This window comes from Semicossyphus pulcher, unplaced genomic scaffold (assembly GCF_022749685.1).
Source record: "Semicossyphus pulcher isolate SPU_LCO1_2020_fin unplaced genomic scaffold, fSemPul1.0.p SCAF_10, whole genome shotgun sequence".
Lineage (NCBI taxonomy): Eukaryota > Metazoa > Chordata > Actinopteri > Labriformes > Labridae > Semicossyphus > Semicossyphus pulcher.
Genome location: NW_027211604.1, coordinates 14,479,298 through 14,504,982, shown reverse-complemented (window position 1 = coordinate 14,504,982; position 25,685 = coordinate 14,479,298). Strand labels below are relative to the sequence as shown.

At 42.8% G+C, this 25,685-nt stretch overlaps 3 protein-coding genes across 3 annotated transcripts in view; 2 read left to right on the top strand and 1 right to left on the bottom strand.

The window, feature by feature from the left end:
- fryb (furry homolog b (Drosophila)) overlaps window positions 1-2,947 on the top strand; it is a 43,925-nt gene extending 40,978 nt beyond the window's left edge. The window contains exon 66 of the mRNA XM_069672152.1: window positions 154-2,947. Within this exon, the coding sequence (XP_069528253.1) occupies window positions 154-412 (259 nt within the window). The 3' untranslated portion in view covers window positions 413-2,947. The remainder of the gene's footprint in view (window positions 1-153) is intronic.
- Window positions 2,948-3,141: 194 nt separating this feature from the next.
- Window positions 3,142-4,770, bottom strand: zar1l (zygote arrest 1-like). The gene is made up of 4 exons (XM_069677704.1): window positions 4,115-4,770; window positions 3,855-3,947; window positions 3,664-3,738; window positions 3,142-3,530 (listed from the first exon to the last, which is right to left on the bottom strand). Exons 1-4 carry the CDS (start codon window positions 4,685-4,687, stop codon window positions 3,387-3,389), a joined length of 885 nt encoding a protein of 294 aa, XP_069533805.1. The 5' UTR covers window positions 4,688-4,770; the 3' UTR covers window positions 3,142-3,386.
- A 1,187-nt stretch (window positions 4,771-5,957) lies between these two features.
- pds5b (PDS5 cohesin associated factor B) overlaps window positions 5,958-25,685 on the top strand; it is a 30,712-nt gene continuing 10,984 nt past the window's right edge. The window contains exons 1-16 of the mRNA XM_069668825.1: window positions 5,958-6,023; window positions 12,574-12,701; window positions 13,038-13,241; window positions 13,465-13,551; window positions 16,250-16,347; window positions 17,221-17,347; window positions 17,734-17,814; window positions 18,850-18,990; window positions 19,748-19,863; window positions 20,865-20,959; window positions 21,180-21,325; window positions 23,078-23,229; window positions 24,462-24,575; window positions 24,701-24,782; window positions 24,867-24,915; window positions 25,104-25,243. Coding sequence (XP_069524926.1) covers window positions 12,594-12,701; window positions 13,038-13,241; window positions 13,465-13,551; window positions 16,250-16,347; window positions 17,221-17,347; window positions 17,734-17,814; window positions 18,850-18,990; window positions 19,748-19,863; window positions 20,865-20,959; window positions 21,180-21,325; window positions 23,078-23,229; window positions 24,462-24,575; window positions 24,701-24,782; window positions 24,867-24,915; window positions 25,104-25,243 — 1,740 coding nt within the window. The 5' untranslated portion in view covers window positions 5,958-6,023; window positions 12,574-12,593. The remainder of the gene's footprint in view (window positions 6,024-12,573; window positions 12,702-13,037; window positions 13,242-13,464; window positions 13,552-16,249; window positions 16,348-17,220; window positions 17,348-17,733; window positions 17,815-18,849; window positions 18,991-19,747; window positions 19,864-20,864; window positions 20,960-21,179; window positions 21,326-23,077; window positions 23,230-24,461; window positions 24,576-24,700; window positions 24,783-24,866; window positions 24,916-25,103; window positions 25,244-25,685) is intronic.

Here is a 25,685-nt window from a genome sequence, read left to right as displayed (position 1 = left end):
ATTTCCACATGACATCAGAATCCAGTAGTTTGTGCCAAATAATATCCTTAGAATGTTTATTTTCATGTCAGCGCATCACATATACGATGTATTTAATAAGAAATGTATGTCTACCCTTTCAAACTGACATATCTTCTTCTGTATCTGTTTCAGGAGGCAGTGGCCCAGCGGAGTGTTCGGGGGCAGCTCGGAGAGCGAGGTCCAGACTCTGCTCAACGTCTACTTCCGGCACCAGACGCTGGGACAGACCGGCACCATCGCCCTGGTCGGTTCCCGCCAGGACCTCAGCCTGATCTGCTCCAAGCTGCTCGAGCTCAACGGGGAGATCCGTGACATGATCCGCCGCGCGCAGGGTTACCGGGTCGTCACAACCTACCTCCCCGACTCCAGCGCCTCCGGGACCAGCCTCTGACAGGACCTCAGGAGCCCCCCGCCCCCACCTTTGCCACCCTTACCTCCCCCATCACTGCATCCATTGACACTTCCAAAAGCATCCTCACATCTGTCTCAGACTGCTCTTACAGAGGAGGCGCAGCACCCACATACCTGGCCCCTCCCTCCTCCTGTGTGTCTGCTGCCCCGGCTGCACAGCTCCAGACAGATCCCTGCTTACCGCCCCGCCCAAGACCAGAACCATATTTAGACCCAAACATTTCTCTGCTCTCGTCGTGCTCATCCACAGAACACTCTGATTCCCCTTTGCTTGATTTTCCCAAACCTCCAGACCTGTTCTCATCGCATATCTGCTCCAAAAGAACAGCCAAGCGAGACTTCACACTGCCGCACACACAAGAGCCAAGGAGGAGTTATCTGGATGAGAACTCTGAGCTTTACAATCCTTTCAGAGGACATTCATCTCACAGCTCACCCCTCTTCAATTTACACAGCAGCAAGCACCTGAAATCCTCCCTCTCATCTAACATCTTATCGACCGTAGCCTCAGAACCAACCCTGCTCACACAGTCCGACAAGAACACATCACCCCTTCCCCCTCGAGGCTCACATCTCCCCCATTTCCCCTGCTCTCCGTACAAACACCAAACCCCATCCCCCATGCTACACCCGGGCCACGATGCAGTCTTAACGCACGGCCCTGCCCCGACTTCATCCCTTCTCCTCCCTCCCCCGCCTCCTCCTCCTCCTCCTCCCTGTCCCACCGTCCCGGGAGAGGCTGCAGCGTGGGGTTGTTGCTGCTCCTTCGGGGGTGCCACTACGCCCCTATCCCGCTACCTGGGCAAGGTGGGGCACGCAGCTCTGCCCATGTTGAAAGCAGGGGGGCTCCTGAATGCTGAACCGTCAGACGTCCAGACCTGAAATGCAAACTTACAATGACCTATAAGCTTAGCTTTCAATGAATCCAAATGCCTGAAACCAAGTATCCCCTCTGATATTTGTATCTGAGATGGAGAGACAAAATCCCAGACACACAGATTTGACACTTTATGGGATATATGACTGAACCAACTAGATGTAACAGACCGCTGCCTGCTGATTACGATGACCTGATGTGATTCTTTTTGAGCGCCAGCTTTGCTTTACGGCTACATGTTGTAAACTTGCTGTGCTCCTGGTTTAAGTCCTGCTTGATGGTCATCATCCAGCGTATAATCTGCTCTGCACTCGAGGACCTGTGAAGGCTTTAGCTTGGATTTCGGACCTGCTTCCCAGAGGAAACTCACGACCTGATTGAACTTGATTGACTCGTTGCTGCCTCCATCAGGAAGGACGTAGTTTGCTGGTAGTATCAGCGAGGAAACTACCCCCTGACACTACGTGACATCACTGGTACAGTTTTTGCACTAAATGGAATTTTGGTATTCGTTTTTAAAAACAAAAGGGAGGTCGTGTTACTGTTTGTTTTGTTACTGTGAGGGAGAGACGGCTGAAACTTTCACTGAGAAGGAGAAGCCCAAAGCTGGATGAACTTTTCTCTCCTGTTGTGTCCACTCCTCTGGAAGACATTGTGCAATGCATGACCCAGTTGAATGCTCCCTACTGTACTCGCGTCCCTTTTGCTCCCTAAAAAGTCTGACCTCTTCGGACTGACTGAAAGACTGATCGACAAAGAGCGGCTGCAGAATATTCAAGCGTTATTCCTCGTGCTGCCCCCGGCTCTGTTTATATTCTGTATCAGTGAAGCAGCTTCGTCTTCTGAACACTGTTGTAATCATTGGTAGAATAATCATGCCATTACCTGTGCACTCCTCTGTGGCTAGCTGTAGCGTCATTAGTGAGTGTACACACTGTATATTCCTCACTGTCCCACACTGTATCAAGCTGACCTTATGTGTTCACATGCCAAACAAATGGTGCATGTATACACTCAAATGTTTTGTCTGTCTGCTGTTTCTAATAATAGGCACACTATCGTTGTAGCATATGTTTGTGTGTGGTATGTAGTTACCTTACACGTAAGGGAAATGCTGACATTCAGCACTCATTGTTGATGTTCAAAACAAAACCTGTGCTACTACTGAAGTCCAACACTTCCTGTCGTCGGCCCTTTTTGTGACTGTTTCCCCTCTCAAAGTTATTCGCTGTACAAATCTCCTTTTCCTATTTATATCCGATCAGCTACGAATCACTCATTCGACTTAGGTTTTATATCGATGTTTGTTCTCTCAAATCAAACTGCCATGCATGCATCGTCCGTACTGTATGGAGTGTTTGAAATATTTATTAACAAAAATCATATTTTATCTGAAAGATATGTTTGTATGAGGTACAAAAGGGAGCTTTAAGCTCATGCGGGTATGTGTTTTTTTTCCTGTGTGTGGGAGAACGTGTGTGTGCATGCCAAACAAGAAATTGCACATTTTTAAAGCTTTTTAGATTCAGACCGTAGTCGTTTTTTTCACCTTGTAAATACTTTTACAGCCTTTGTGAAGTTGTTTTGAGTTGATGCTCTGTACAAGTCAGTGTCAAAGTAAAAGACATGAAAATTATAGCTTGTGTATTTCACTCCCTCTAAAGACCATTTTGTATTGGTTGTGATAAGGACATTGAAAGTTGCGTGAAGTTAAGCAGCACAAGTCAAACTAAACGGAGCTGCTAGGCTCTTAGAAATCGTGTGAAGTTATAAAGAACGAGGTTTTAAATGAATGAATGCAAATTGAATATAATTGACAATGTGATTTCAGTTTTTGGGATGCAACATGTTTATTTCCTAAGCTTCATTTGTTATTACAAAAACAGTTTTCATGTTTAACACCAAGATTCATGAATGGAAACAAAGGCAGCCGTTTATTTAGAAGTTGCTTTAAACAACCGAGGCAGAGATTCATCTACTCGCCGGGAGGAGAATAAATTTATCTCATCAAGTCTGTTCCTGGAGGCAACTTCTGTTTATCAGATTTCTCATGTAGGAGAAATGTTTGTAGGTCAGCTCAGACGATGTATTTGAAGCTGTAGGTGGCGTCACAGGACAGCCTCATGCCCTTGCAGCGACAGCACAGGTCCTGACGGTGAGGCCTCTTCATGTTAATGTGCCTCTGCCTCTTCTCACAGCTGCAGCAAGTCTGAGAGCAACCCTGAGACAGGAAAAGCGGACAAACATCACACTGCTGTTGAAAAATATTGGCGCACAGTCTACAGGTTAGAGTTATAAATCAAACCTATTGTTCAGTCATTGTGCTGTGTCTCATATAGGTCAGGTGAATGCACCTTGCACAGGATTGACTCCACCCTGTAGGGGTTAAACCCCACCTGACACTTCCGGCAGAGCTGCTTGTAGTACACCTGACAGGAACAGGAAAAAAAACATTCTGAATTCTTTCAATGAAGCAGATTTTGCCAAACATAATTTGTATGCTAATCCATTCAGTAGGTTGTAGCATTAACAACAGATCACTTACCTTACTGGTTCCAGAGATGCACCATACATAAGCACTCTCCCACCGGATGTTACACTTCTTGCAGTGGAAAAAGCCGTACCTCTGCTCCAGGAACTAAAACAGCAAACATTGACAGCATCGTTTGTGCACAATGACATTACACAGTTATGTCCTGGTGAAGCTAGGTTTATCTAAATGGCATACTGCATGATTAGGGCTGAGAATCCCAAACTTTCGGAGTCTGAACCAAGTCTGTAACCACAACTGACCGGGAGACCCACCTGAAAGTTTGACCCCTTTGAGGACCGGTTGAAAGCCGTTTTGAAGTCCTTCACCGTGTCCTCGCAGCTGTGATCCGTCTCTGCATCCTTGTCAGACTCTAGTTCGGCGGCTTCAGCCTCTCCTTCACTTTCGTCTTCATCGCAGAGCTTCTTCAGGAGGATCCTGCGGTCAAACACGGGTGAGTAGATGGAAACGGGCCTCAGGAAGCGCAGGTTGCTGACGGGCGGAGTCATGCACAGTGTCTTTATGTCCGGTTTGAACACATTCGGACTTTTCGGGGACTTCGAGGGCACATGTTGGTCTACCTCCAAGCAGAACAGCGTTTTGGGGCCCAACGAGCACTGCACGATTTTGTCTACCTTTGCGTTGACTTGCACGCCGCACTCTTTGGTGTTTGCTCTCTTTAGAGGAGGAGGTAAGCTCGGGTTGACCTGCGACAGGATGGCTTTGCAGAGCTCCAGGTAGTTGAGGCCTTGGGGGGTCATGAAGCGGCCCTCTCTCTTGCCCCAGCCGCTGTCCAGAGCTGGTCCTGAGGCAAGGTACGGTGGAAACGTGGACAGGAACCCCTCCATCCTGGAGCCATGAAACCAGTCCAAGTCCCTCCTGCTGGGATTTAAACAGCTGCATCTTGCAGCACTGATTGTCTGATTGAGAACAGGGGCGTGCAGGCTCTGATTGAGCTGCCATACACAAAACGATTTAAAAAATATTTAACGACAGTAACTATATATATTATTGAAACTAACATTTTAAAGCTATTATTCTGATATAATGTAAAATTACTGTTTTTTGTATTGCTCAGTACTATAGTGCTTCAGATTTTTCAGGATTGCAAATCTGAAACATGAAATTGGAGCTCCCCCTATAGCTCATATTGGTCAGAGACCCGAGCGTCGTGTTTATTTTGACCGTGCAGTCTCATTTTCGAGATACTTTTTGCATAAGAAAGTCGGTGCGTTCATGTCTATCGGAACATTGGGGTTTTAATTAAAGGACGAGAGAGCAAACCCATACAAGGAAAATAAATTTTAAAAAAGCTAGATATGCTTGTTTGGCATCATCTGTAAACACTATAATGTCCTTTCAGTGTCTGTTTGACGTGTACCAATGAATGTATATTTCTCCTCTGCCTTAAATGTGTATTCGCCTACGTTGTATATATTTAGAAACATGTACATATTTCTCAAATATGCTTTTATTATTATTATTTTGTTTGATTACTGCACCATTTTTGGTTAAAATATTTTATTTTATCTTATATGTCCCTTATATCTAATATTAACCCTTTTAATTGGAGCTCCCAGCATAAGAATTTCACACAGCTGTACTTGTATTACCGGAGTGACAATAAACGTCTTGAATCATGAATCTTGTAAGGTATATTGTGACTGATGTACATCAGTCTGATTTACATGAATATTCAAAACATTTATCAAAAGACTTTGTCTTCTCCTTATTGGCTATTTTACTAACAGAATTAAACTTTTGCACATGCAAAGATCCACATCCAAGGCAATATTTAGGGAAAAACACTTTATATGCTATAAAACAACAAATCTCTGGCATGATAATCTCAGGAAATATTTTTAGAATTGGAATAGTTTTTAAGGGAAACATTTGTTATACAATATAGCTGCTGTCAATCTACACAAAAAAGTTACACATTATTTAAATAAATATTGAAAATGGGGAATTTGTCATAATTTACAATTTAGTGGCAGAAAAAAACGAGCATCTTTTTAAGGACCCAGCAGTCATACATGGACTCGCTCTATAGGTGGCGCTACACACTCACTGATAGTTTGCACCCATGGGCTCTGAATCTGTACATATTGGCGCCATTTTGGAGCTAGGAGGGGGAAGAGAGCTGCAGAGGAGGACACGATTGATCACAATTCATCGTAACAGGTAAGGATATTCACAAATAAGCAAATCCTTTTGATTGAAATGTGGTGAAATATACAGCTACTGCAGCGGAAAACGGTGTTTAACCCAGGATGTATCCGCGGAGTGGCCATGTTTTCCAGCGCTGAGAGGTGGAGCGCAGCCCGCCTTGCTCGCCTCTGTTCTCGGCTGCCGTGTCCGATTCACAGCGCTGGTTGACCTGGTCCTGCGGCGCTAAATGGTTAGCTAGTGAAATGCTACCCCGTGTGCGAGGGTCAGTGAGCAAACAATGACTCGGATTGCCTGTGAGAATCTAGTGGGCTCATCCGTAACGGTATAACGGTGGTGAGCCGGGGTGTTGTGTTCACTGTCCGCCCTCTGTCACTGAGGAGCTGCTCAGAACGTTAGCTCGGTTATGCTAGCGAGGAGTGCTAACAGCTAGCTAGCGGCGGCTAACTAGATTAGCCATGGTCAACACTACAGCAGCAAGGCAGCCTGGCTCTACCGTAGTGCCTGGCCTTGACATGCCGCTGAAGCATAACAATAAGCATCTATATATACAGCCTATTCCCCTCTTCATCCACTAACTAACGTTAACGCACATTAAATAAAGTGTGGACATAATTTTCATCATTATATATTTATTACATATCAAAGGGATATCTTACGGTGTCGGATGAGGACTCTCGTGTATTAAAAGCAGCTCACCTGGTCTCGTGCAAGCTTATTGTTATCAATATTACGTCAGCTAAATACAAGGCTTTGAGATAATAAGTTGCAACGGTTGTAGGGACCTCAAAGACAGAGAGTTATTTATAAAATAGGATAGTGCATGTTTATTGTGTAAACTGAGTGAGGGTGCTGCAGTGCTTTTGTTTTGACAGCTATCGGCTGTGATTATTGAGTCGTGTGTCACCATCAACACTGCGGATTGGTCAACTAATCACAGGTAGTAATGAGTCTCTGGATTATATAGCCATATGATAATGATTGGTTATTAGAGGTAGGTAGTTTCATTGGTATTTGAGCTATATAACGCTTCAGATCAGAGCACTGATCTAGATTACTTTCATAAAAAGGCTTGGTTGGAATTGAATGTATTTATTTATAGTAGCATGAACTTATATTGTGTTTTAGCTTATACACATATAATTGCTTAATATAATTTCAACAGATTTGCACAGTCCAACATGAACTAGAGCTTAACCAGGCAGGAACCCCTTCTATTTTTGTGTTATTCCGTTTGTTTGCCCTCTTTGTAGATATAAAACAGACTGCAGCCCTTCAACTCTATTTCTGACAAAAGAAAACAGACTAAAATGATGTTTTGTAAGTTCTTGCCACAATGCTAGTCTTTTTTCTCTGTGATGGTTTGCTTTTGTTGTAGTGTTACAGAGGATGAAAATTGGCTGAACTGCCATGCGTTTCTGCAGTGTTTGTTGTCCCTCCTGCAGTGTGGCTCTGCTCCCCCCCTTGATGTCTCGTTCTCATAACCTTTGGACCACTCTCAATCCCTTCTTCTGTGTTTCATTGTTGTTTGTGACTGTCCTTCACTGGGTCAGATTTAGCACTGAGACATCCTCCGTTCAGAAAATGTCTTTTATTACTCTAAACTCTTTGACAGTCCTTCCCTGTTTGGTCTATATCCCCCACTTTGTGTTTGTTGGAGTGCCCGTGTGGAGGTCGTTGAGTTCGCCCTTGCAGCCAACTGGTGTCCAGTCCTCCCTGTGTTGCCTGACAGTCGCTCTCTTCCCTGTGATCACCCGCAGGGTTAAAACAAAGGATGTCTGTGTCAAGGTTCAGATTAGGTTAGGAGGACTGCTCTGGGTCTTAATATTTCTGCTGGCAGCTGCTTTAAAAGGCTGAAATCAGGAGAGCAGGAGCAGCAGACAGATAGGAATCCCTTAATGGGGGGGCTAAATGTGTTTTACAGTGATAAACCACTGATGGGTTGAAAGTAGCCCGTGTTCAAGAGGTTTAGTGTGGGGTAAAGCTTGCCCATGTGTTAATATTTACTGCCGCTTCTTATTTAAAGTGAAAGATTCCCTGGTGCATGGTACCCAGACAGGCCCCCCAGGTCGAGAAATACTCCGCTGTGATTGGCTGCCAGAGCTGTGTGTGTGTGTGTGTGTGTGTGAGAGATAGAGAGAGAGAGAGAGTGGTAGACCAACCGAGAGAGAGAGACTGACTCAAATTTGGCAGCAGCTGTGGGGTGGAAAAGAAGGTCAGAACTGAGCGATTTGGCAGCCTGCCAGCTCTGGACAGTGTGTGCGTTTGGCCCTGTTTGTGTGTTTTATAAAAGCTGAAGTACAGCTGCAGAAAAATTGTTTGGTTGTTATTCGAAATATAGTTTTGAATTCTGGCCTCTAAATCAAGCCCAGCAAGTGCTTTTGTCAGACAGCAGACCTATTGACCAGACTGCTTCATAATAGTCAATTCTCTGTAAACGCTAAAAGCAATAAACAAGACAGAAACTCAATCCGTTTCCCCTTGTTCGTCTGTAGGGTTGGGAGAGAGTTGCTGCTGTATGTGTTGTGTTGTTACTGTTTCCCGAGTTTGTTTATTATTCATTATTGCTGCTCTCCTAGTCAGGGCTCCCTTAAGTCTCAACATGACTCACCTGGTTAGATAAATTCTTAATACCAATAAAATACAATTTTCCATTAGAGTATTTATGCTGTGATTTGTTTGTAAACCTGCCGAGTCCTCCGGGAGAGAGGGTTGTTATAAAATCAGATGTTGGAGAACGGCTTCATATTTTTATGAAGGACGACTGATTATTGCTCAATATATCCAGCATCTGTTTTTCCATTTGTTTTTTAATTAATGATCTTGTTGTTTGTGGTACTGGAGGGATTTGATATAGACGCTAATTACACATAAACTGCACATTTTTGTATAAACAAGGTTGCCGAAGTTTTTATGCTCAAATTTGACTGACCATCACAGTGTTACGGTAGAATTAGGGTGATTTTTTTTTAATATCTTGATAACAATATCACAATATATCATGTTTTCTGGTAATTTAACAAATAATCAGTCTATATAAAATAACCTCATGGTACAGCCTCTTTTTGGACAATCCTGTGTGAATGAAATACTTGACAAATAAAAATTACCGAGCCCTTCTCTGCACGTTAATGTCCATGTTGATAAACAGCGTCTCCCTCTGTGCTTCGCTCCAGGTTCACTCCCACGTGGAAGGATTAGAACGTCAAGCGTTGTCAAAATGACATAAAGCAATTAATCTCCTCATACAGAGACGTTATAGAAAAACACAAACGATAGACATTTTAACAATATTGTCATATTGCCCAGCCCTGGGTAGAAAGATTAAAAAACCTCAAAAGTAAGTAGAGCAATGAAGAACCGCATCTGAAGATATTTTCATTATTGATTTAATCTTCTGGTTGTTTTGTCAATCATTGGTCAGTAAAATGAAAGAAAACGGTGGGAAATGCTCTTTATAATTCCCCACAGTCCGAGGTGACACCTTCACTTCACAGTTTTTGTCCTGTACGTCAGTGAAAGCAACAATTTTTGCCTAAAAATGACGGAAAGGTTTTTCAGTTATCAAAATACTTGCAGATTAACTAGTTGAACAGTTAATCAAATATTTGCAGAAGGTTGTCTCTGATATAATTAAACCCAATTTAAACAGTTAAAAAAACAGTTCAATGAGTCTACATATTTTCACACTATATTGTTTAACAGGAAAAACTCATTATATTGGGACAGAAACAGGGCTGTTCAACAATCTGGAAAAGGAGAGGAACGGTACACAAATATCCGTGTAAAAATAAAAAACTAATAAATGTTATGTGGTTGGGATTCGCTGGGTGCTGTTTTTTAGCTCTCAGCGGTGACCAGCCAAAACTAATAAATTCATTTTAACCCATTTTGACCCAAAAAGTTTCCAATTCCTGAATAGTAAACGGCACATGCTCATGTTGTTTATCTGTGCGCTGAACCTTCATCAGCCTCACAAAGACAGGCTGTACAGGCTCATGTTCGGGGAGGCTGATGCTCAACACCTCAGCTAACTGTCCTGTGGGGAAACCCTGGCTGTCCGTGTCACATTAGTTTTTCAATGTAAAAACTTTAACAATGAAGTTTCTGTTTATGCTTCACATAAAATCTTCATTTACAACGCAAATGTTTGGCTGTGATACATTGATTAATGACCCGTCTGATTTCTCTACTGATGCTGTTGAGTATCTGGTGGTTTTTATAAGATAAATAATGTTTAGTATTAGTAATAATATTGTTTTGGGCTTCATAATATATCTAAAGATAATAAAACTTGCAAAATGGCAATAGCAGACGCTGTAATGTTTATGATAGAGCTAAAATATGTGATAAAGCACCACATGAGTTGGTGCTGGAGTGCTGCAGAGATGGCCTGGCTCATCATCATATCTGTCAAGATAACAGCAACATCATTTGTTCACATATTATGCAGCTCTAATAAAAACTTTACATTTTAAACTTCTTATCAGATTTTCTTTGACTCAACATACCTGTTTCTGACCAATGGACCAAAACCAAACAACATTGAGTTTAACGTCATATTTCTCACAGACAAGCAGCAAGTCCTCACTTTTTTAATTGACCGATTGTCTTAAAAGTTGCTTTTTTCCAGACATTTGATAACTAAACCATTTATCGTTTAATGAAGAACGTCAGATTATCTATAGCCCCTTATACCCTGCCAGTTAAAGGCGGGATTATTACGCTTCTGTTACGTTTCATCTTCTATGTAAAGACATGGAGGCGCAATGATGGGGCGAAGTACGAGCCTTTTGAGCCGGCATCGGTGGTAGTAACAGAGGCGAAACAGCGTCTGTGTAAGTAGTGGAGCCGGTGTACCGGCAGCACGGAACAAGATAGTCTGGCTGCAGACCTGCACTCTCGGGGTGGTTCCGTTGCAGCCTCCACAGTCAGGCCTTCTCCACCGTCAGGCCCGGAAATACACGCAAGAAATTACAAAATAAAAGCGGGTAGATACTTCCGGTTAGGTGCTTTAGTCTCTCGGGCGGTACGCTGTCTGTGTGTATCTGAAGCACGCGCGGTTTGTTTACACCTCGCACACGTTATGCTTCCGCAACACCGGAACGCTATGTAAAAACACTGGGGCGGCTTTACGCTGGCGTTGCTTGGCCCGATGTAAAAATGGCAAAGGCGGCATGACAGCGGAGCGTCGTTACGGCAGTGTTAAAAGGCCTAATAACAATCACTGATGGTTGTTGCAAGACACTGAATTTCCACATGCTCCCGGTGGCCAGACAAGCACCTTGCATTGTAACCTACTGCCACCATGTGTGCTTTAAGAACAGAAGGCAAATTGTAAAGCATGTGAGATAAAAGCAGTGTATAAAGCGGACATTATAAATACGTTTCGAACCCCTTTTTTTCGCCCGAGAAGACTTCCCAGACTGATAGTCTGGTTAAATCATAAAAACACAGTCTCATTGTGGCTGTAGAGTGGTGTTACAGAGTGTCTTATTTCACTCACACAATCATTGGCTGAGACGCATCAAACTCACAACAGACAAAAGTTTCTTTCAAGCAGTAGTAAATGTGAGTTATTTCATCATGTATAAAACATTTATTGTCCGTGAGTTAGGTGAATAATGATCTTTTTTGCTCTTTGAGTAGTTGAGGGAGCGAGGATGAAAAAAGACACAAGGCTGCAGAAAGGACTGTTTTGATTGATACCACAATTTCTGAGGCAGTCATGCAAAATGTAGACTTCTGATTTGTGGTTAGAAAAACCTCACTCTGTTCAGCAGGCCTACTTCCCTCTGTTACACTCAACCCTCCTGGGAAGAGCCCTTCACTTCCAGCCTTGTTCCTGTGACTCATGCGCTCCTGTATTCAATGTTTCTTTAGATAATTTATGAACCCCCACTGCAAAGTATCAAACCATGAGTTTATTTAGAAAATTGCTGACCCGTTTCACCGTGCAGACTCTGTGTATTCATGAGCTATGAGTCAGGCTTCAGTTTGTCGCACAGAGAGGATGAAGGTAAAACACGGGAGGGACAGTGAGGTCATATTCTACATAGACTCATTTATGTCTTTAATGGACCAAAAGCGGAGACGGGTCAGGTTAGTAGATGTTGCCAAAGAGTGGCGTAAAGTGCAGAACGACTGATCCAGCCATGAACAGAGCTCTAAAAGGAAAGCCAGAGCCCTTTTTTACGTCATGTAAATGCCCCAAACATGAACTGTCTGTAATCCGTGAGAGGCCTGTGGCCGCAGTAATGAAATGTGGAGCACAATGGGAGCAGCAGCTCGTCGTTCAAAGTCAGCCTACAATCTTAATACAGCAGTTTTATCATTCATTCAGCTTGTACAAAGCTATCAATGTGCTGTGGATACCTCGCTGAATATTTCAGAGCTCTCTGTTGCAGCTTTGAAGTATTGAACAAATTTTCTTTTGGTTCTTTAAAGTTGTTGTTTTTGTTGAGCTTCAGCAATTCTTCCAACTTTTATTGCTCCCTCTTCCTGTCTCACCTTCTGTCTCACTCCTCTCTAATATATAACATTCGTTCTCCTCTCTCCTCCTCAGGAAGTGAAGAGCTAAAGAGGATGGCTCACTCTAAAGCTCGAGTCACAGATGGGAAGGTGACCTACCCCCCGGGGGTCAAGGAGATCTCTGACAAAATCTCCAAAGAGGAAATGGTTCGCAGGCTCAAGGTCAGTTTTTCCCTCTTTGCTGCAGATGCATCTCGTCTGTTTGCCGAGCACTCGCAGAGATTAGGCACTGTCAGGCTTCTCAGGATAATATGGTCACATCATTTAAGACATGGTGTCGTTTTTTCCTTCCCTTTTTGTTTGTTATTGTACGATTTAGAAATTGAGAAATGTTTTTAACGGATCCATATTTTGCCAGTTTTTGTTATTACAGATGCCTTATTAAAAGTTAGAGATTTGACTTATCATGGTGAAAGTAGACCTATTATAGGCTACAGAGGGTCTTCTAACCTCATTGTCTTTGACTGATGGCACACTTTACTTTAAACTGTCCTCCAGATGGTTGTGAAGACGTTCATGGACATGGACCAGGACTCTGAGGAAGAGAAGGAGCTGTACCTGAACCTGGCGCTCCACCTGGCCTCAGACTTCTTCCTCAAACACCCAGACAAGGACGTGCGTCTGCTGGTGGCCTGCTGCCTGGCAGACATATTCAGAATTTACGCCCCAGAGGCGCCATACACCTCCCCAGATAAGCTCAAGGTAATGATTTGTGATTTTGGTTACCAACTTTTTAAGAAGTTTGCTGAAAGTTTTGCAGCACTTGGCTGGAAATCTGACACAACTTTTGGTTAAAACAAAACATTTTTAGTTTTGTTGTATCATGGCTGGTAATCGTTGTATTTTGCCTGAATCACACCTGCGTATTGCTGATGACTGCTCATGTGTGTTGGGTGTTTACAGTGTGTTTCTGTCTTGTCCCTAGGACATTTTCATGTTCATCACACGACAGCTCAAAGGACTGGAGGACACTAAAAGCGCACAGTTCAACAGATACTTCTACCTGCTTGAGGTGAGTGACTGTGTGTGTTTGCATCAGTGGAAGGATTAGAGTTGGACGACACCTTTGCTTTTGTTTATTCTTAATCCTTTAAAATATTTGATCAAATCTTATTCTGTTTGTCTTTCAACACTTAAGTCACCTTTAGTTTATTAATGAAGAAGACGCTTCTTGCAAGTGGCAGCCTGATTAATACTCAAAAGCTGGCACATTTGAACAGGTGTAGCGTTGGTACTTTGCGCACCTTACTTAGGGCTCTGATTAGGAACTAAAGTCTTAAAATGCTGATATGTCTTTCGTAAAAATCCTACTGTGATGTGATGCGATAGCTAACTTCTCTAGGGATTGCTCCTCTAATGCTCTTCAGTTTCATTCTCTTTGATGCCTCTAATGGCGATAAACAGTAATTGTGGGAGAACACGTCCACAGTTGGCTCCCTTTGTAACGATTGTAACTCTTGACTTTCCTCGCTGACGGTCGCTTTCCTTTTTAGACTGTTTGCCTTCATCTGAGCGTCGAGTTTGTTACTTTTTCTTAGTGTTTTCACTTATTTTTGAAGTTGTATCTGTAGTCATCGATCTTTTCTTTGTTAGTTCAGCCATAGTAGATTACTGTTTACTTCGCAACATTTGCAGAGACCGGAAAAGCAGCCGCTTAGCTCCGCCTATCCTCTCTGGCAGACCAACCACTGCTGGCTGATGGAAACGTGTCACTAACTGGGCGACGCTTGTGATTTATTTTTTTCAGCAAATGTCGCCACAGACACCCAGTCCATAACAATTCTGCAAATGCAAAGGCTTTCATCAGTGGGCCATAGGCTCAATCACCACATTTTTGTCACCTCATCCAGTGATAGAGATTGTATCTTGTTGAGATTATATCTTTAAGCTACAAAACTGAATTTGCTGTCATAGAGGATGTTTGTTTTCTTTCTCCTCAGTACAGTCTTTGACTAAGTAAAGACGCCTCCTTGCAGAAAACAAAGCCAAAGCATTTTTTAGTGACGGCCGATACAATCTGCTCTGTATCTGCTGAAAGTGACAGTAAGCACAAACCTAAATGAGAATCCTGCACTATAAACATAAAATACAACTCACATTGATGACAAAGGGTTCAATTAGAGATTTGTTACCAGTGAAAAAAACAACAAATATTGTACTAGGAACTGGCTCTTTAAACCAAAACTAATGGATCTTTACTATGAGGTCGAGCCTGAAATATATATATATATAAAAAGGATGATTTTCCATTAAAACTTAAGCCAGACAAACCTCATATAGGAAAATCAGTCTGGCTCAGCCACTACTTTTTGGGCTGAATGCAACACTGACAGGCTACCATGGTATGTAAATATTTGTCTGCGTGAGCTTCTCAAAACATTTGCACTGTTAATTCAAATTCTGATTGTCTTCAGTGCTATTGTCCTTTTGTATTAGACTGTGTCCCCATGTGTATCAGCTCTTTGATCCTGTTTTTGTGCTGCTTAAAATATATGTTTAATTGAGTAGTTTATAAACGGCTTCAGTGCTACTTACTCACAAGGTCACTTTGAACAATCTTACTGGCTTCAGTTGGTTTTCTGCTTGCTCTTCTTGTGGCTTCGTGTCTGCGTACACTTTTGGCATTGACATTTGTTTTATTTAATCTCAGTGATCTTCTGAACACATTTACTGATGCCTGTCTGTATTCAACATCTTATGTAACCTCGTAGTAATCAGTAAAGTACGTTTGAGGTGAGTGTAGAGACTCGGAAGAGGAAGCAGTGGTGATAAAAAGATGTGCGCTCTCTCCTGCTGTGCAACAGAAGCTTCCCTGAAACGCGTTTATCTCTATCTGAATGCAATCTGGCACTTTTGTTTTTCATCTCTGCCTGGCTGCAGCAGACTCTCTGTCTGAACTGCCTTTTACACACCAAGTAAAAATGGATTTAAAAGCAATGTTTTATGCCTTTTAAAAAAAAGTCCTCTTGCTTTCAGAGTGCTTTTAATTTGTTTATGAGAGTTTGCACCAAGAAGCTGTTTCCTGATGAAATCAAAGGGCAAGTTGAGGCTAATTGGAAGTAATGATTGTAAGTCTGCATCTTCTTTGTCACTCAGATCTTGATTAAAAAGCCGGTGTTATAAAAGAGGCGTAATTGGATCATCTAAAGCGATTTTCAGATGGAGGAAATCCAACTTGCAGTTTTAATTATATGAATTGCTTTACACTTTTTGCAACAATTACGCTCACCCATCACAGGCTGCATAATGAGTGCAAACAGGTTTTATTTACTCTAGTTCATTATAAGCAGCTTTAATTGGCTTTTTTTTAATTGCATCTATGTATCAAATGACGGTGTGTAGCGAGAGAGGCATCACTCTTACTCTTACTCTAAATGTGATGAAGCTCTGAATGCAAACTGTGCACATCCTGCTCAGCACCAAGCAGCAGTCAGATACAGTTGGCGACTAGGTGAACAGATATGACCCTCATGAGTCAGTGGAGACCAAAAACAAGGCTAAAATACTGGATTTAATTTTGTCAGGTGGACACAAACACACCTCCAAATAAATGCTAATGTTGCTAACTTTTTGCTCAGTCGCCATTTAAAATCAAAAATGACAAATAAGTTAGTGTTGTGTTTTCACTTTGTTTGGAAACATTATTATTGACAGTCAACCAATGAGCTCCACATTGTTGCTAACCTCCTGGCTGCTCTCTTTTTGTCCAGAACATAGCGTGGGTGAAGTCCTACAACATTTGCTTTGAGCTTGAAGACAGCAATGAGATTTTCACCCAGCTTTACAGGACGCTCTTCCAGGTCATCAAGTAAGTCCTATTTATGAATGTGTACGTTTTGATCCTTTACATTCTCGCCCTGCTTTGATTTCTCCACTTATTTTGCAATAACAGTCTGTAGCGACAGTCTCTAACACCTCAGTTTGTCTCTGCTGCTACATCCTGAAACAGCACAGTAGCAGTCCAGTTGTTTCCCTTTGATTGCCCTCCCTCCCCTCCCCCCTCTCTCTCCTCCTCGCCCCGCTCTCAATTTCACTCTGCTCAACACAACCTTGAGGGTTGAATTCTGCAGCACAGAGTTTGGCTCTTTGCCACCGGAACAAAATAGCAGTTCTGTGTGTCAAGGTTGTGCTAGCACAATGCTTGTTTTATTGTAAAGGAGGAATCTAAAGAGCTCTGCTTTCCATTGGAAATACTTGCAGTGAGCTAGAAGGTGTAGGGGAATGTAGCCCTCTTGTTTGTGTGTATGTTGCACTATCAGTGAATGGGATGTAATGAGACTTGTAATGCCTGGCAGCAGTGAGGACGGCAGTCGCTGAGATACAAATCTAGGTAATAAGCTTTACCTCCCGCAGTCACGCAGATCATTACGAGCAGTACACCCACCTTCTGCATAATCAGTGCACCGCTGTCTGCTTGTGTGGTTCCAGTTTGTTTTTATAATAAGACATACATCAACTGAAAAATTATATTCGCTACAAAATGCTGCCAGCAAAGTAAATCTCATCCCTGCAAACTGACAGCTTCATAAGCTGAATGGACGATGCACACACTCTGGAGACTACCGAGCGATATTTAACATTTAGATTTAAACCCAGTCCATTTTAATGTGCTGCCTCAGTAAGATTCAGTGTGGTGTAAAATGTTTTTTGACCTTTGACCCTTCCTGCCTTCTTTCTTTAGCAACGGCCACAACCAGAAGGTGCACATGCACATGGTGGACCTGATGAGCTCCATCATCTGCGAGGGAGACACGGTATCCCAGGAGCTGTTAGACACTGTGTTGGTTAACTTGGTGCCAGCTCACAAGGTGTGTCCACAACGTCTACATGCATCACTCAAAGAAACACACAGCTGACAATACCCACCATGAATGTTGATACACGTAGAAGCAGCTCACTAACTGCCTGAGCTGAGCTGATATTGTCAATAGGCTGAGGCCAGTATCAATTTCTATACCCTGTAATTCAGTGAGACCCCTGCAGGTGAGGAGAAGTAGTGCAGCTTAAGAGTTTGTGCACAAACATCTGTGAACGTCTGTGCCTGTTCCAAGCATCCTAATGTGGTGCTTGGGATCAGACTGAAATGGTGGACTACACCCTCATGTTCCACATTAAATGCAGTTGTTGTTGCTCAGACATCTTCCCAAACATGTTCTCTGACCTGCTGTTTTACTCACTTGTTTTGCTCTTTTAGAATTTGAACAAACAAGCGTACGACCTGGCCAAAGCTCTGCTGAAGAGGACCGCTCAGGCTATTGAACCCTACATCACCAATGTAAGAGTTAACATTAGACACACTCTTTTAATTGTATATTAAGAATGTTGTTATTTAGAATATTGTTTATTTATTTTGCATTAAACACAAGACAACTTGCAGTTAGTTACATCCTGTCAAAACCGGGTAGTTGTCCTTCTTAAAGCTGTGTGTGGTTATAAGTGAAACTGTGCATACTGTAACTTCCAAGCTTGTCCTGTTTGGTCTACTGGAAAAAGCTAACAATCAACTCAAAACAGCACACGTCACTCCACTGTTCATTTCCTTCCACTGACCCCCAGTTGCCGCTCGCACAATTCCAAACCCTGTTGCTCGCTTACAAACTGCAACAAAAACGGCACCTACCTGAACGCCCCCGACCAGGTCTACACACCCTCCCGCCCACTACACTCTGCCAATGAAAGGTGCCTGGTACTCCCATCACTCCCATCTTCTCCTCAGTAGTCCCCCGGTGGTTGAATGAGTGACCAAACTCCATGCGGTCCACAGACAGCTAAAGACACAGCTTATCCATGAACACCTCTGCACTTAATGATACTGATGCTATTGATAGATGTTGATATTCGAGCAAACGAAGCTTTTGTAATGACTCAGCTGTTAAGACATAGCACAGCTTAAGTGTCATCACTATTTAAGAAGCCTAAAGTAAAATCAATTCATGTGTTTCGAGATAGGGCTGGGAAATATGACAATATATGTCGCTAAATTCGAGATAGTCCCACAGATGGAGTAGCTAAGTTCATGCAGAGTAGATGTGTTCAACAGTAAAACGCTGAATCCCTACTTGCTCCAGAGATGCTGCTCTCTACCTGACCTTTGACCCAATCATAGAGGCGGAACAAGAAACAAGGGAACATCTTCACTAAGATCAAAATAACTCCCGACAGCTAACCTAATCTGAGCGTGCGCCTTTGTATCTGTGTTATGTGGAATTGTACGCAGATACTTGTCATGAAAAGGAGTTCATGAATGTCACAGTTTGAGTTGTAAGAAGTTTCATAACCATGATTCCTCCCTCTCCGTCTTCTTCATCAGTTCTTTAACCAGGTGCTGATGCTGGGAAAGACGTCAGTCAGCGATCTGTCCGAACACGTTTTTGACCTCATCTTGGAGCTCTACAACATAGACAGCCACCTGCTGCTTTCAGTGCTGCCGCAGCTGGAGTTTAAGCTCAAGGTAACAACATGAGTCATGCATCACAAGCCTTTATTATGTTGTTATTACAGCAGTGTAATGTACTACAGCGTTACAGGGCTCATGACAGATATAGCAATGATAATGATGATTAGATTTTGATGTGATATTAAGAGTCGTTGAAGCAGCAGCAGGGTTTGGGTTTATGTGTTCACACAAGGCTTAAAACCTGAATGCTGACCTGTTACCCACAGAATTGCACATTTTCACTTTCTCTGCAGGTTTGTTGATTCATATTAGAAAAATAAAGCAATCCACCAGTCAGCATAACGTTGCCTCCGCAGTGTCTCATAAAGGCATCCTGCTGATGGATAACGCTCATTAACTGTTCAGAGGGAGTGTAGATCACTGCTGTCTCCTCCAAATAATAGCTGCGATAAAATCTCTCCCCCACAGACCTCCCTCGCTCTCTCTCTGTATTTCTCTTCTCTTTTCGTCGTTATCGCTTGTTTTCTCTCCCTACTCCTCTCCTCCTCTCCTCCTCACCACCTTCCTCTTGCTACCTTTTTGTATTCTTCCTTTGTCTTTACCTCTCCTTGTCTCTGCTGTTTCCTGTTCCTCACAGCCACTTTCTAAAACAAGATTAATCCAAAACAAACTGCAGCCTTTTATGTGTTAGGGAAGTGCTGTTGCCCGTGTAGCCAATGTAAATGGCTTGGCGTGTCTTTCTGTTGAACTAAGCCAAACTCGGTGCATCATTTCTCTCTCTTGTCTCCCCTCCCTCCCTGTGTCTCTGCAGAGTAATGATAATGATGAGAGGCTGCAGGTGGTGAAGCTGCTGGCGAAGATGTTCGGAGCCAAGGACTCTGAGTTGGCTGCGCAGAACAAACCCCTCTGGCAGTGTTACCTGGGCAGGTGGGATATAGTTTTGTGACTGTGGCATCCATACCTTCTTAAACTCCTTAAAACCCCCACATTTATTACTTTCACCCATTTTTTGAAACAATTTGGTGTGTCACTCTTTGATTCAGTCTCACACCATTATCACATTAGGGTTTATCAATTATCTTAATTATTCAAACACACACATTTGATAGTTTGTTACTTTTGTTGCATTACAGAGTCTTAAATTTGGCTTGTTGAGACAAAGTATGTGCACATATTAAATACACACCTAGGTAGGACTGCAACTATTATCTATTATACAACAGTTAGTTCTAACCAAGTAATCTGATTGGACAAGAGGCATTCCATGAGTGCTGACGGACAGAACAACATCACTGGCACTTTTCACTCTGTGTATCGCTCCGCCTCAGCCAGGTGTTCTGAATCCTGTTAATTAACATCACAGCCGACCGTGTGTGTCTACATGAATCAAGCTGGTACCTCTGAATCACACAGCAGACTCTTATTTCACTGGTTGAGAATGTTTGGGTTGCTTGGCAACAAAAGTCCAGTTTCAGTTAAGTTGGGGAACCAGTTGAGTTGGTGGAACAAAAAATAATAATCTGTTTGTTGATTGTTACTTTTTACCACTATTTATCGCTTGTATAGCTGTTGTATAAAAGCAATATCACACTCGGGGTCGTGATGTTGTTGCCTGCGACCTCGTGCCTGTGAACGAATCACATCACTCCCTCTCATGTGATAGCCTATTGCTTTGATATTACTTATTATCTACTGATTTTTTTCAAAAAACATTAATTCATTAATTCATTAAATTAATAAATGTCAAAAAATGTACATCACATTTTCTCTGAACCCGGAGATAAACCTTCACATTTCCTCTACTGTCCAACCAACCATCCTAAATCCAAAGACTCTCTGCAAATGCACACATTGCCTGGATGTTTGTGTTGTTTGGGCATCGCTTTGCAGAGAAGCTTAAACTAACAGTCATGTTCTCTTCCCAACAGGTTTAATGACATCCATGTGCCTATCAGACTGGAGTGTGTGAAGTTCGCCAGTCATTGTCTCATGAACCACCCAGACCTGGCTAAAGACCTCACAGGTAAACCAGCCGAAATGCTCCAATAGTGTGATGAGAGATGTATCAACATGAACCAATTTGCTTTAGTGTTGATATTTGGAGGTGATACCACTTACAAGCTCCTGATATTGTGTAACAAGCTTTATTGTTACTTTAAAATGTAGAAAAAATTCTCTCTCTTATTCTCTGAGGTGGCCTGTTATCGCTCATCCCACTCGTCTGTTCCTGTTTTCTTTCCCAGAATTCTTGAGGGTCAGATCACATGACCCAGAGGAGGCCATCCGCCATGATGTCATTGTCTCTATAGTAACCGCTGCCAAGAAAGACCTGTCTCTAGTCAATGATGCATTGCTCAATTTTGTAAAAGAGAGGACCTTGGACAAAAGAGTAAGTGGAACATTTTTATATGTTTGGAAGTGTTTTAATTTCAGGACTCAGGAGGCCGTCTGATCGTCATGCTTTTATTTCTGCATGTTGTATAATGTTCATGAACTTTAGAAATACAGACATTAGTTAAAAATGAATTAGTTATACAAAAACCTTCAAACCTGTGGTTCTAAATGCTGATGAAGCCAACAGTGCAAAATGTTAAAACCCCTCATTTTTGATGGTACCTGTAAGCGCCATGCTTATCATTGTTAATAGAAATAGTGCATTGACTATTGTGTGTCTATTAACTGGTGAAAGTTAAATCAGCATTTCCCTGAAGCTGCCTCTCTGAGAGTTTGCGGTTTGTTCCAGGGGATGGGTATATCTGCTGCTGAGAGTGTATGAGTACATGCTTTAGTAGACGATGATGATGCACGTAGTTTCCCTGTCTTTGTGGCACATGATTTCGGCTTGCATAACTTTAGAAATCATCAGTGTTTTTCAGGGGTGCATTAGCCTAGCCACATGTAGGAATGCCTCCTCCACTTTGTGGCTAAACAGGGCTTTAAGTGGCCAAAGTATCTCAACACCATCAAGGTCTTTTAAGCTCATTATCCTCAACAGCTCTTGATGTTTCATGTTGTCATTTCCTCTGAGGAAGCTTTTGTCTCTCTGTAACTTTCATGGATTTAAAGTTAAAACAGTATGTGTTGTGTTAAGCACACTAAGCACCGTGTCAGCCCCGCTGTACCTACTTTTAAGATATTTTTTAGCGAGTGAAATCTTTGTTTCTGTGATTTTCTTTTTACATCGTAAAGCAATCTCACTTTAAGTCTGTCTATGAGGCTTTCTACTTTTCTTACAGAGAACATTTCAGCTCTGTGCTATTTAGCCCCCAAGATGCCATCAAACTGCTCTCCAATAACTTAGGTCACCCGTCCTCTTACATCAAACCCCAAGCTAAAAACCCTGGAATTATTTTCAACACTGCTTTTACATTTGACCCCCAGGTAAAAGCAGTTGTTTCTTTTCACTCAGAACCATTTCAAAGTTTAAAACCATTCTCTCCTTCAGTGACTAAGAAAGGTAATCCACTTCCAATCCTTTCATCTCTTCCCGACTCGATTATTGCAACTCCCTGTATACTGGCGTCAGCCGGTCCTCCCTGTCCCGCCTGCAACTGGTCCAAAATGCTGCAGCCGGGCAGCTGACTGGTTCCAGGAAGAGGGAGCACATTAGTCCCATTTTAGCCTCTCTTCACTGGCTTCCAATCCGCTTCAGGAAGGTTGCGCTGTTTGTTTTTAAAGCCCTCAACGACCTGGCCCCTCCTATATAACAGACCTCCTCAGCCCTTACAAAACCTCCAGGCCCCTCAGATCTTCTGACACAGGTCTCCTGGCGGCCCCCCCTTCTAATTTTAAATTTAGAGTTGACTGCGCATTCTCAGTCAAGGCCTCAGTCATGTCTGCCCCCTCTGTCTTTTAAGGCTCGCCTCCAAACATACATGTATATACCAGCTTTTGAATCCCCTGGTCCTGAATAGGCCGCCTGTTGTGCTTAAGTTGTTGTTGTTGTTTTATTTGTTTCTATGTATTGCTTCTTTAATGCTTTGTACAGCACTTTGGTCAGCTGCTGCTGTATTTAAATGTGCTTTATAAATAAATTGACTTGACTTATCTAGCTGTATGACAGTTTGACTCCTCAGGGCTTTAACATGAAATTCTCCTTTAAGTTTTGTCACGCTGTTCTCTTCCTATCCTTCTTTATCAGTGGCGTGTACGTAAGGAGGCCATGATGGGCTTGGCGTCGATCTACAGAAAGTACTCGCTGCAGGGAGAAGGAGGGAGGGAGGCCTCTAAACAGATTTCCTGGATCAAAGACAAGCTGCTCCATATCTACTACCAGAACAGCATCGACGACAGGTTTGTGCTCCCGGCCGCCGCCGGAAATCGAAACACCGTCATTAATTTCAATAAAGCATTTTATACCTGCGGGAAAGTGTTTTAAAAAAGGTAGAACATTCAAATCTGAGAAGACGCTGATTAGACACACTGTGAGTTCCTTCAGTTAATTGCTTTTCATTATCTCAGCCACAGCTTTAGAGTGCGATTTCTTTGGGCTATCAGCATTGTACCTTGGATTTGTGCACTTAATACCTGCTGAATTTGTCTTGTGGCGTGGATAACCATTTAAATGTAGACGATTACATCACATTTAAAGGCTTCTTTCTAGAGGTAGCTTTTTGTCACTGCATTCTGACATTGACATGCAGCGAAAAATGAAGAAGAGCTACCCATTTGACCGCAAAGCAACTGTTTTCAGTTACGTGAAATATGACGGACTTGTTTTTTGAGTCGTTAGAGCAGCAAGACAATCCGCTGCAGCATCACTTTGCACTGCAAACGTTGATTTGTTTTGTGTCTCCACCTACACACACAACAACGAGAGCCTAAAGTGGCTCTCTGGTGGTTGTTGAAAGTCACTCTGCAGAATGTCAGCAGCTGAAGTAGCACTTCTGGGGAGGGGGGGGGGGGGGGAGGAAGCCTAAACACACAACAACTCCACGAAACACCACGGGCTCAGATCTGATTGCAGAAAGTAGTTCTGAGGGTGCAGTTGTCCTTTTGAATCTGTCTGCTGCAGTGGAGCCGCTCGGCTGCCAACAGGAAAAGTCTGTATTGTGACAGGCAGTTCCTGAGTGTGAACGTGTCGCAGTGAAGCGGGAAGCGTTGAAATGATTGTGCACGCTCAGCAAATTTGACCGAGCAAACAAGTGTTCTTTACTTCGAGAGATAAAAATTAATTAAATCGTTTCCTACATATTTAGTTTGAACATGCTGGTGAGGGGTTGTAATCTTTCTCATGATAACTTTAATAAATATATAATATAATATATTTATAGCTACTATTTTCCCCTCTTTCCATTTCTTCAGCGGCATTCCCAGATTTTCAGCAGCTCTTTGTCCCACTCCGTCTTAATTCCTGACCCTGGTGTGGATAATCCTGTTAAACAAATCTAATGTGGGCTTAAGGCCTGTCAGGCCTAACAGCTCAAACCCTTAAAGAGGGAAAACAAACCGTGTTACTTCCAGAGGATACTCTACGTTTGAATCCGAGGTTCTCCTTTTAATGCTTCCCTCCCTGTCCCGATCAGGTTGCTGGTGGAGCGGGTCTTTGCCCAGTACATGGTTCCTCACAACCTGGAGACATCTGAGAGGATGAAGTGTCTGTACTACCTGTACGCCACCCTGGACACGAATGCTGTCAAGTAAGTCTTTCTCACGGATACAAGTTTGAGACCAGTGGCAAAACACGACTTCATTTTTTAAACGTATAAAAGTTTTGAACTGTCTGGAAGAAATGTTACAAAGGAAGGCTTTTATTTTTCTCCAGAGCTTTGAATGAGATGTGGAAGTGCCAGAATCTGCTGCGACACCACGTCAAAGACCTGCTGGACTTGGTCAAAAAACCCAAGGTATCACTGACTGAAGCACGACACACTACAGAGCTGATAAAATGAACCCTCGTCTCATCTCAAGTATTTTTTTCTGTTCTGCAGTCTGAGGCATCGAGCAAGGCCGTATTCGCCAAAGTCATGGTGATCACAAGTAAGGGATCTTCCACATAATTCTTCTTACATCTCGTGTATTGAATACTGATTCCTACTCCCTCACAGATCTTTCGACTTGGCAAAGCCCGAGTAGAAAAGAAACTGCAGAAACAGGGTGACCTAACCCCCCCTTTGTTTCAAATCTATTCTTTGTAGACATCAGCTTTTCATTTTGTGTGTCTACAGGGAACCTGCCAGACCCGGGCAAGGCCCAGGACTTTGTGAAGAAGCTGGCTCAGGTCCTGGACGATGACGAGCGGATCAGAGATCAGTTGGAGACCTTGGTCAGCCCCTCCTGCTCCTGCAAGCAGGCTGAAGTCTGCGTGGTGAGTATTGACGTTTCTGCCAGAGATCACAGCGTAGAGCCTTCTGATTTAAAAGCTGCCATCCCTCCACTGGCTTTGTTTTTGTTTTAATTCATACCCTTACTGTTATCGCAACCTTACATTTGTTTTCATTCAGTGTTTTTAGTTCCAAAGCTGAGCGAGATAACGGGGAGTGTTTGCTGTTCTCTCTCAGGCTGCATCAATAATAGATTTTTAAAACCTTACTTTGCTGTGGAGCCTCTAATAAGCTTCACAGGATGCTTGTCCCCACTTCTCACAGTGAATCAACTCAAACTTCTTTTGTTCACTTTCACCATTTAATGTTTTTTCATAGCGATCGTTGCTTTATGTTTTGTAATGTCCAACAGAGCAACTTTAAATGGGGGCTTTTGTTTAGTTCCTTTTAGCTCGCATCAGCTGGCGTGAGTGAAAACACACATAC